Source organism: Mauremys mutica, chromosome 12 (genome assembly GCF_020497125.1).
Source record: "Mauremys mutica isolate MM-2020 ecotype Southern chromosome 12, ASM2049712v1, whole genome shotgun sequence".
Taxonomy (NCBI): Eukaryota; Metazoa; Chordata; order Testudines; family Geoemydidae; genus Mauremys; species Mauremys mutica.
The window spans coordinates 55,159,566-55,171,672 of record NC_059083.1 but is presented as its reverse complement, the minus strand read 5'-3'; the positions used below and the strand labels follow the sequence as shown (position 1 = coordinate 55,171,672).

General features: G+C 51.0%; 1 protein-coding gene across 1 annotated transcript in view; it reads right to left on the bottom strand.

Moving 5' to 3' along the window:
* LOC123346986 (E3 ubiquitin-protein ligase TRIM58-like) overlaps positions 1-10,087 on the bottom strand; it is a 29,417-nt gene extending 19,330 nt beyond the window's left edge. Inside the window, exon 1 of the mRNA XM_044984414.1 lies at positions 9,761-10,087. Within this exon, the coding sequence (XP_044840349.1) occupies positions 9,761-10,087 (327 nt within the window). The remainder of the gene's footprint in view (positions 1-9,760) is intronic.
* Between the last annotated feature and the right edge of the window lie 2,020 nt (positions 10,088-12,107).

The following is a 12,107-nucleotide window of genomic DNA, read 5'->3' as shown; positions in this document are numbered from 1 at the left end:
AGCTAACCCATAATAATCTAACTCAGTTGCCATAGCAACAAAAACCATGACAACCAAATACACAACATATTCCTCCCCCCCTAATAAGAACATCCCCTAAATAAAACACACACTAGACTAGAGAAGGAGGGTAGACTGCCTCCATTTCCGGCTAAACCCTGGGGATTATTTTGCCCCATAACCGTGGGTTCGCCCTAGCTAAAGATCCAGCCGATGAGGAGGCCTTCTGTCTCTAGGTGGATTACGGCGAACTTCTGGTGTTATTGCACCCGAAAGCACTAGGGGCTTAGGGTCCGCAGCACGAACGGGTGAGGAGGTGGTATCAGCTCGTGCTGGGCAAAGGGGTATCTCAGCTGCCGGCAGTAATGGAGGAGAACAGTCAGGAACAGGTGACTCGTGATTCGGTGCCTCATCAGAAGAGGTGAAGTCAGACCCCTCAACTGCAGATGGGTCCTGAGGACTGGCATGACCTGGCAACAGCTGATCTACATGTCGCCGCCAGGTAAGATTCTCTGCAGTCCGGACTGTGTAGGAAACAGGTCCTGTTTGAGTGATGACTGTGGCCGGGACCCATTTAGCTCTGGAAGTATAATTCCGAGCCAAAACTGGCTGTCCCGGGCTAAAGGTTCGGTCTTTTGCTATGGGTGCCCGTCTGATGACTTGATATTGCTGCTGATGTTGCACAGTTTGTCGGGGTTCAGAAGGTTTCAGCAGATCAAAGCAAGTGTGCAGCTGTCGTCCCAATATTAGAAAGGCTGGGGATGCCTGGGTCGTAGCATGAGGTGTGTTTCTGTAGGAAAGTAAGAAAGTATCCAGACGCTTTTGAATGGAGTGTTGTCCCCTTGCTGATTTCAAAGCGTTTTTCATTGTCTGCACAAATCTTTCAGCTAATCCGTTGGTGGACGGATGATATGGTGCTGACGTGATGTGGTGTATCCCATTTGCCTTCATAAAATTTTGAAACTCCTGAGAAACGAACTGCGGTCCGTTGTTGCTCACAAGTTGTTCTGGCAGACCAAAATGACTAAAGAGTCCTCGTAGTTTTTGGATAGTACTCTCTGCAGAAGTGGACTGCATTATAGAGACTTCTGGCCATTTAGAATGGGCATCTATTGCCACCAAGAGCATGCTTCCTTCAAGGGGGCCAGCAAAGTCAACGTGAATACGTTGCCACGGGTTTTCAGGCCAGTCCCATGGGTGTAGGGGTGCCCACTGGGGTGCATTCCTCACACCCTGACATGACATACAAGCTTTTGCCTTCTCTTCAATAGCACTGTCCAATCCAGGCCACCAAAAATAGCTTCGTGCAATTTCCTTCATGCGCACTATTCCACAGTGACCAGAATGTAGCTGTTCTAACATCTGTGATCTCAGTGGTGGTGGAATAATGACACGTCTCCCCCACAACAAACAACCAGATTGGACCGATAACTCGGTCCACTTGGACATGTAGGGAACAAGGTCGGATGAGACCAGAGAGGTTTGTCGAGATTTTCCATGCATCACCAGGTCCATAACTTGGGACAATACTGGGTCAACGCGAGTTGCCTTCTTTATCTGAGTAGCAGTGATGGGTGTATTCTCTACCTGTTCAAAGTAGAAGATTTCCTTTTGGGCACTATCTTGATGTTTGACCGGCAAAGGCAACCTTGAGAGGCCATCTGCATTGCCGTGCAGAGTGGATTTCCGATATTTGATTTCATATGTGTGTGCTGAAAGTAACAATGCCCAACGTTGCATACGACTAGCAGCTAATGGTGGAATGCCTGTGTAGGGTCCAAAAATTGACGTCAGAGGTCGATGGTCTGTAAGAAGAGTAAACTTTCGCCCAAACAGGTACTGATGAAACTTCCGAATTCCAAAAACAATTCCTAATGCCTCACGTTCGATTTGGGCGTAGTTAGTTTCTGCTTTGCTTAGAGTGCGTGAAGCAAAAGCAATAGGTCTCTCTTCTCCCGAAGGCATAATGTGTGACACGACTGCTCCCACTCCATAAGGGGAAGCATCGCAGGCCAATTGCAGGGGTAAGGATGGATCAAAGTGCATTAGAACTTCAGAATTTAACAATGCATCCTTAGCTTTGTTAAATGCAACATCACAGGCTTCAGTCCACTTCCAGGCCTTGTTCTGCCCAAGGAGCTCGTGAAGTGGTTTTAGCAGTGTGGCTAACTGTGAGATGAACTTTCCATAATAGTTCAGTAGTCCTAGAAACGAGCGCAGCTGGCTTACATTTCGTGGTGGGGGAGCCTCCACAATAGCTTTAACTTTTGCAGGGGCCTTATGAAGACCTGCAGAATCGATGATGTGTCCCAAATATTCAACAGAGGGCTTGAAGAATTCACACTTGTCTTTGCGAACTCGTAGGCCATACTCTTCCAATCTTTGTAGGGTAGCCTCTAAATTCTTTAAGTGATCCTCTTCATTTCTTCCAGTGACCAGGATATTATCCAGATAGCACTGAACTCCTGACAAGCCACACAAGATCTGGTCCATAGCTCTCTGGAACAGGGCGGGAGCCGATGTTATTCTGAAGGGTAGGCGACAGTATCGATAAAGCCCCTTATGAGTCACAATAGTCAACAGCTCTTGGGACTTTTCATCGACGTGCATCTGTAAATATGCTTGACTCAGATCAATCTTACTGAACTTTTGTTTTGACTTTGCTGGCCCCCTTGAAGTAAGCATGAACTTTTGTCCCCCAGCCAGGCCTGCGAAGAGGTCATCGATGCGGGGAAGCGGGTATTGCTCTGCACACAACACTGGGTTGACAGTGACTTTAAAATCACCGCAAATCCGGAGAGAGCCATCTTTCTTCACTATTGGAACGATAGGAGTGGCCCATGAGCTATGGGTAATTGGTATTAGGACTCCATTGGTGACCAGGCGCTCCAGGTCTGCTTCAACTTTTGGCCTGATGGCATATGGCACAGTTCGGGCTTTCAGATATTTTGGTGGACTGTCAGGTTTAATGTTCAATGTCACAGTGATTCCCTTCATACTTCCCAAATCATCTCCAAAAACAGCAGCATGTTTCCTTAGTATAGGGGTTAGACTGGTTTCTTCTTTAGTCATCCGGTGCACTTCTGCCCAGTTCAGTTGAATCTTTCCAAGCCAAGACCTCTTCAGAACAGTTTTTGTTGCCTTAAGCGGAAGATGCTGTAGCTTTTCTTTATACACAGTCTCGGAGATCAGTGGGACGGCTGCACCGGTGTCCAGTTCCATGCGTATACGTTTGCCATCCAATAACGGGGTTACCCAGTATTCATGTGAGCCCACTGCCAAAGACAAAACATGCAGTGACACTTTCTCTTGCGCTGAGGTGTCACCTTGATCATCCTGGGTCTGCTCTAGGGTATGCAAGGTTCCTCTTTTTGTCGGCCAGACCACAGGCCTCCTTTTCTTTTGTTTACAGGCACACTCAATGTGTCCCTTTTTGCCACAGTGTCGACACACCAGGTCCTTACACCAGCATTCCGATGTCTGGTGACCCGGCTTACCACAGCGGTAACATTCTTGACTCTGCACCGTTTTGTGGGTCAGTTCTTGTGACACTTTTTTCACCCTAGGGGATGCACCGATGTATTGCGCCTCCCTTGTAGCCAGTTCCATGGAGACAGCAATATCAACAGCCTTCTGTAAGGTAAGCTGAGCCTCTGTCAGTAGGCGCTTCCATATAGCTTCACTGTAGAGGCCACACACTAACCTGTCATGCAGGGCATCATTTAACATTTCTTTAAATTCACAGTGTTCTGCTAGCTTTTTTAAAATGGCTACAAATTGTACAACTGTTTCATCTTCCTTTTGGTCTCTTTTGTGGAACCTATATCTTTCAGCAATTACCAGTGGTTTTGGGGAAAAATGGGACCCCAGGATTTCCACAATGTCACTGTAAGATTTAGTTGCTGGCTTAACTGGGTGTAGTAAGCTGCGTAGCAGGGAGTAGGTTTTAGCCCCTACAACACTTAAGAATATTGGCACCTTCTTCGCTTCTGTAATGTCATTTGCAATTAAAAAAAGCTCAAAACGCTCAGTATACACATGCCATTGCTCTATATTCTCATCAAAAGGTTCCAGTGGCCTGGTCAGAGTAGCCATGATTTTAGTTTCACTTTCACAGTCAGTGCAAACAAGCAGCCTTTTTGTTTGTTTGTTCTTTACCTTGACTTCTACTTCCTTCTGTTACTGAAGCAGCACCGGAATCTCACCCTCGTTGCCACTTGTTATATCCTTGGGGGCAGCCAGTTTAGGTAGAAATCACTTGAGGCCAGACAGCAGACAGCTAACAAAACCACCATTTTATTTACAGACTCAGAGAGCTCACTCAGCCGGCTGAAGCTGGCTGAGCTAACCCATAATAATCTAACTCAGTTGCCATAGCAACAAAAACCATGACAACCAAATACACAACATCATCCCCAGCCCTGAGCGCCCCCGCATCATGAACCCCTCATCCCCCTGCACCCTAATCCTCATCCCCAGCCCTGAGCCCCCCCGCATCATGAACCCCTCATCCTCAGCCCCAACCCTCATCCCCCCGCACCCTGATCCTCAGTCCCTGCCAGAGCCCTCATCCCCCCACACCCTAATCCTCATCCCCAGCCCTGAGCACCCCCGCATCATGAACCCCTCATCCCCCTGCACCCTAATCCTCAGCCCCAGCCCTGAGCCCCCCCGCATCATGAACCCCTCATCCTCAGCCCCAACCCTCATCCCTCTGCACCCTAATCCTCTGCCCCAGTCCTGAGCCTCCCACCACAGCATGAACCCCTCATCCCCAGCCAGAACCCTCATCCCCTTGCACCCTAATCCTCTGCCCCAGCCCTGAGCCCCCTCCTGCATCATGAATCCCTCATCCTCAGCCCCACAGCCCTCACCCCTGTACTCCCTCCTATCCCCAAACTCCCTCCCCAGAAGGTGCACCCTCTCCCCCTTCCCATACACCCCTTCCCAACCCCAAACTCCATCCCAAAGCCTGCACCCTTCACCCCCTCCTGCACACCCAACCCCTGCCCCAGCCCAGAGCCTGCACCCAAACTCCATCCCAAAGCCTGCACCCTGCACCTCTCCTGCACCCTAATCCCCAGCCCAGGATCTGCACCCCAGACCTCCCCCGCCAAGCCCCCTCCCAGAGCCTTAGGCAGGTGGGGGCGGAGTTGGGGGGGGCGGAGTTGGGGGGCGGGTTCTGGGCACCACCAAAATTTCTGCAAACTTGCCACCCATGCATGGGCCCATCCTGCCCGGTTTCCTGTCTCTGAGAGTGGCCAGTGCAGAGCATTTCAGAAGAAGGAACAATGTTGCAGCGCAGGCGTGCGTGGACAAAGCTCAACAACCAATTTGATTTGAAGCAGAGTCATTTTATTTCTCTCCAGCATACATCTTTATACACTTAAAGCAAGCAATCAAGCAATTGCTAATTGGTTAATAAAATACACACAGGCAGCAGCTGTAACTTCATTGGGTAACATCATCCTAGACAGCTTTTTAATTTATTATCCTATTACTGCCTACCAGCAGATAAGAACTAGCCTCATCCTAGAAACTTGCATATCAGTTTCCCACACTCTCATGCACAACAATCCCACACTTCCCCCCTCTTCTCATAATAAAAAAGGGAAGGCACAGCAAAACATTCCCAGCTCATAGCATCACATTACTACAATCTATTACACAGCAAAACTAAAAGCAAATCTAAACACCAGCTGCCTAACTAAACCGTAACAATATCTTCCGCAGTGCCCTACTTTTACCTATACATCCCTCCTCCAGGTAACACAAGTGGCCCAAGGGGCCAGGAGGGTTCTGCCAATGTGCAAACAGCCACAAAGCAGATTTCCAATAAGGGCTTCCACTGCAGCAACATGGGGCAAGCAAAAGGCCGTAGTATTTATGGCACTCTGCGCCAAAATCAGCCAAGGCCGGACCCACTTCGCCGGAATCCACCTTGCTTACTAAATTCCCATTTCCCATGCAACTTATCTGATCCCAGTTAGGCCACCTGGCATTTGCCTCGCTCTGGCAGTTCCCTACTTTCTCATAACAACTTTATCTCATCCCTCTGTTCTTGTGACCACGCTGCTGTAATTTTCCACCAAGGCAGCATAGGGAAGATGCAACCGGACATCTCCCCCCTATTCTTAAACACAAAAAAAATTAAAAACATCCAATAAACTACACCAAACTTATAACAAAAGGCATACAAACAAAACAAAAAAATTAATATACCTTATGCTACAAAGCTCACCTATAACCATGCAATTCATAACATACAACACCAACAACATCAAACAAAACAAAACATAAAACATCAAAATACAACAACAACAAAAAAACAATAAATTCTGCAGGATTCCCCCATACTCTATTGCACACCAAATTGTGACAAATTTCTGTTACCAATCCATCCCTCATATGTCAGGTGATCAAACTGACACTGAGGGAGGGGGGGTCCTAAAAAAAACCCACAACATAAACCATATAAAAATCTTAACACAACAATAATTCTGGCCAGAAACAAACATAAAACATAAAACATAAATTTAAACTCCATAATAAATGCATGGTCCTTATTAAATACTATGCAGCTAACACCAATTTTCTTTAATATCTAAAAAACAAAAACAAAACTACCCCTACTGGGCAAGCAATCATTACATACAATATACAAATACCCTTATTGCTATCAAGCAAAAAAAAATTACATCATCCATTAAATCATTTACAATAATACAATTGCATCCTGATTTACTTCTAAATTCAACTGCTATTCCCTCCAGCAACCACAGAGTTAACTTTTTACTCTGCCTAACATTACTCACTTGTAGTTAATTACCTTTTCTATCAACTACACCCTCAAGGTTATCAACCAGTTTTCCAAGCTTCTCTGTCTGTCGCCCGCCGCCTGGCCGCTTGGGCCCGATCCTTTTTTCCTTTTGCTAAACCGTTCCTTTCATAAACACTAACGTATCCCACTATCAATTTAGCTAGGAGGGTGTACTTCTTAACCAGCCCCCATACTCTATTGCAAGCAATTATCTATACTTTCCCACCGTGGGGGCTACATTCTCATGCATATAACTTTAATTACAACATCTGCATTCAGCCTATCTATTTTAAATATAGGCTACATCTAATATCAAGCAATCTACAACAACCAATAATCAGCACATAACACAAAATCTGCAAAAATCTAATAAGGCTAACAAAAGCACTTTACATAAAGGTGCTTTGGATCACATAAATTCAAAGCCATTCTCCCAAATTACCTAAATTTATGCCAAAACAACCCACAACTCCCCCCTTGAGAATACTCAACAAACCTTTTGGCTGAGTTTTCTCAAAACTTTAAAAACAACAAACAATTAAACTCTAAAAAACTGGGATTAGTAATGGGGGGGGGGTAATATCATTACAATCCAATTAGGGAGGGCAATATATGCTAAAAATTTTATCCAAAACACAGGGCACAGCCTGTAAAATAAATCCCCAAATCCAAGTAATATCACATTTCTCAGCAGGAGTCCCAAATTTCTTCCTGCCAGTGTACAATTCTTTGTCTCTTCACCAGGATCAGTTCTCAATGTCTTTTTAGTCAGAAATTTCTGGACTTTGGCAATGTCAATACTGTGAGTATTTTTTCTCCTTTTTCACCACCGTCGTGGTTCAGCTTCTACGGGGGAAATAGTCAGAACGTGGGGGCTGCAGCGGACAAGGGAAAGATTAGCCAGCACGTTACCTTGTCCTTTTTTCCTGCTATTTAAAAGCACAATGGAGCTAAAAAAAAATTAAGCCAATCATCAGTAGGAAACTTCTCCTGATGTAAAGGGGTCTTTTGCAGTAAGAATCATGGGTCCAGGCAGTCAGTCTCCTGGTTGCAAAAATGGCAGGGCTGCTAGGATCTTTGGGCAGCTCTCCATACCTGTGTCAGAACATCCAGCTGTTGCTGCTCATACCGGAGAAGCATAACGGTTTTCCCGGCACTGTCCCCGGCTCAGACCAGCCAGTGTAGGACGCCTTCTCCAGGCTCCTGCCAGAACAACTTGCTTGCTTGTAGGTCCAAACGACCTCCGGGGCCACGGCACGAGCCTCTGCCTGCGCCGTGCACTCCAACATCTTCCCGTCCAGGGCTCGCTTCCAGCGGAGCACCTCCTCGTCCTGTGCCCGAAGGCCGGTCAGGAGGAGCCTCCACAACTCCCCCTCTCTTCTTAATAAGTAAGATAGTGCAGCAGGGGAGATTCTTTTCCCCTGTCGGTTCATAATGTACAACAAAGGCTTCTGTGTTATCTTTTCTTCAGCTGATACAGCGGTACTCACGTTAGCTGCTCTGCCCTTATCCACTGCGGCTTATAGCCGCCCTTCTCCTCCGCGGCTTGTAGCCGCCGCTTATCTCCACGACTTATAGCCGCCCCTCTCCTCCGCGGCTTATAGCCGCTCTCCTCAGGGCTCAGGTGCGTCTCTCTTTTCGGACGCTCGCGGGCTTCTCCGGCACTCCCCGCCGCAGCTCCTCCCCGCCTCTGGGCTCAGGCTCCCAGCCACTCGCCTCTGGGCTCAGGCTCCCGACACTATCATCATTCGATACGAATCACGTCAGGGTCCGGGGGCTTCCCAAGCACTCCCCGCCGCGGCTCCCAGCCGCCCGCCTCTGGGCTCAGGCTCCTGGCCGTTCGCCTCTGGGCTCAGGCTCCCGACACTATCATCACTCGATACGAGTCACGTCGGATAAGCACTCCCCGCCTCTGGGCTCAGGCTCCTGGCCGTTCGCCTCTGGGCTTCTCCGCCTGGGTCAGGCCACCGACACTTTCATTCGATACGAATCACGTCGGGGTCACCATTTGTTGCAGCGCAGGCGTGCGTGGACAAAGCTCAACAACCAATTTGATTTGAAGCAGAGTCATTTTATTTCTCTCCAGCATACATCTTTATACACTTAAAGCAAGCAATCAAGCAATTGCTAATTGGTTAATAAAATACACACAGGCAGCAGCTGTAACTTCATTGGGTAACATCATCCTAGACAGCTTTTTAATTTATTATCCTATTACTGCCTACCAGCAGATAAGAACTAGCCTCATCCTAGAAACTTGCATATCAGTTTCCCACACTCTCATGCACAACAATCCCACAGAACAAGAAACACCACACTGATTTATCTGTCTTTCATACTTGCCCTCTGCCTGTCTCTCCAATCTCCACACATCTCCCTATAGCCCTTTAGCTCTCCGATCTCCATCCAGCTCTATCTAGCTAACCAAGCTCCACACACAGCCCTCTGCCCGCCTGCCTGATCTCCGCACAAACCCCTCTGTCTGTGTGGTCACCCACCTCGCTGCCTGTGGTCTTGGACTGCTTCCCTCCCCCTGCTAACACAAGTTCAGTGCTAACTAGCTGTGAAACTCTGCACAGCCTCTCCTTTGCCAGCCCCAGCGTGGGAGTGGCTGCAGTTATGGGAAACTCCGAGTCTTGGGCTGATTTCACAACATGGAATGCACCAGGTAGCAACCCCATCCCAGCTGCTCGGCTGGATGGGGAGTGCCTCATGGCTGCCCCATTCCAAGTGGGGGTTGGGATCATGGTGTGGGGCTGCAGGGGACCTGATGTCAGGGTATGCCTCAGGCACCAGAATTGCCTTAATCCATGCCCTCCAAGCCACTGGGTCCCCCTCCAGCCACCAGCCTTCCCCTGGTGATCTCAGGGCACCGAACGGCACCACCCAGCCGGGGGGGCGCTCCCTCCCTCCGACTGCACTGAGTTCTCGCTGTTTTACCTGCTGCCCCTGGGGGTCCTTCCCCACGGTGGAGCTGGATGTGGAGCGCACATGCTGGGCCTTATCCTGGTAGGGGAACCGCTGCACGATCTCCGCCATGTTGGCCAGCGACTTGTTCTGGCGGAAGCTGCGCTGTCGGAAGGACCCGCGGCACAGGGGGCACTGCCTTGGCTCCTCCTCCTCTTCCACCCTGTCCCAGTGCTGGCTGATGCAGTCCTCACAGTAGTTGTGCCCACAGTCCAGCATCACAGGCATCTCCATGTACTTGGTGCAGATGGAGCAGGTAACCTCCAACTGCAGCTCCTGCACCAGGTCGGACCCAGCCATGGTGGGAAGTGTACGAGGGGCAAGTGCACTGCTGGGATCCCTGCAGAGCTCCAGTCAGCCCCCTGGCACCCAGCTCCCTGCCCCGCTGGGACCTCTGCAGCCCAGATCCCTGGCACTCAGCACCCTGTCCCACTGGGACCCCTGCAATGTAGCTCCCTGACACCCAGCACCCTGTGCCTCTGATCCCTGCAGCCCAGCACCCCGGCACCCAGCAATGTGCCCTGCTGGAATCCCTGCAGCCCAGCTCCCTGGCACCCAGCCCCCTGCCGAGTCCTGTAGCCCAGCCCCCTCCCCACTGAGATCCCTGCAGTCCAACTCCCTGGTACCCAGCACCCGGGCCCACTGAGATCCCTGCAGCCCAGCTGCTGAACAGCCACATACATGCCTTGCTGCTGAGTCTGTGTTGACAGGAAGTGGGAGGTCACTGAACTTTGCTAGTGAACTGAGGGGTAGGGCGTGTGCATAGTGGCTTGGCAGCCATGGGAGAGCCAATCCCAAGCCCCAAGGGCAGGTAGCCAGAGGCAGATTAAGATTGACTGGGGCCCTGGGCACAAAAAATATTTGGAGTTTTGCACGACAGGGCCCCATCTTCCACTCCTCCCTGTCTCCCCCATGGCCCCGCCTCCTGGCCTGGCTGGAAGCCAGGCTGTGGTAAGAGCTGCCTAGGGAGCCCGCAACACTGTTTGGAGCCCTGGACTCTCTACCTGCTCTGGGTGGCATGCCCTGGGGGGCAGGGACATGGGCTGGGGGCTGCTCTTGGGCACCTCAGCACCCTGCCCAAGGCAAGTGGACTGTCTGGGACTCCCTACAGCCACCCGGGACTCCATGGGCGGCTCTTACTACAGCCTAGGGTGACCATAAGTCCTGTTTTGGCCAGGACAGTCCCAAGGACAGTGAGTATCATAGGCCAGGGCGGCTGAGCTTCCCCAGACAGTCAGGTTTGGCCCCGCAGATGCTCCACCCTGAGGCCCCAGTCCCATGTCCTGCTCTTCCCCGGTGGCTCTGCCATGCTGGCGGGTGGCCCAGGCCTTGGGGCAGTTGGGCCAGTGCTTAGGCCAGCCGGCAGGCCAGGGTGTGCCAGCCAGGGCAGCTGGGATGGGCCTGCCGATAGCCCAGGAATCATTCCAGCCAGCAGCCTGGGGCAGCTGGGGAGGATTGGCCGATGGCCTGGGCCAGCTTACGGGCCGGGACTGGGGGTGGCTGGGGTAGGGCGCCTCCAGCTGCTTAGGGTTAGGGGTCTTGGGGCTCCAGTGGGGAAGGTGGGTGGGGTCTTGGGCAGAAGGGGTTGGGCCAGGGGCTAGCCTCCCCAAACGGGGGGTTCACAGGCAGGGCCAGCTTTAAGCCGATTCCCCTGATTCCCAGGAATCAGGCCCCGCGCCTAAGAGGGCCCTGTGCCTTAGGCATCTTTTTAATTTTTTTTTCTACTCACCCGGCTCCCGGGGGGGGGGAGGGGCAGGTCTTCGGTGGCATTTCGGCAGCGGGGGGGTCCTTCGGTGATGCGGAAGACCCGAAGCGGACCCCCCACCGCTGAAGTGATGCCAAAGCCCTGCACCCCCACCAGGTATTCGAATCAGGCCCTGCAGTTCATAAAGCCAGCCCTGTTCACAGGCTGCCCATGGACAATCCCCTTTTTTAAGCCCTGCCCCAAACATCCTGAATATTTTGGCAAAACTGGACATTTGTCCAGTTTGGTCTTGCCAGCTGATCATCAGTTGGCAAGAGGAAATGGGAGAAATGCCTAGTTTTGCCAAAAAAGGGCATGGTGGGGCATGGCGGGGCTGAGCAATGGGGCAAGTGCAGGGGAAGAGGGCTTGGGCCAGCTCCGTACAGGGAGGGGGGGCATCAGGCCAGTTCCATGCAGGGTGGGGAAGGAGGCTCATACGGGGCTGGGGGCGGAGGCTCGGGCCAGCTCTGCACAGGAGGACTACAGCTGGGTTTCTGGCTTGCAGCCCGGCCAGGGGGCAGGGCCTCAGGGGGAAGAGGAGGAGCAGAGGTAGGGCCAGAGTTCCAGTGCTCCTGT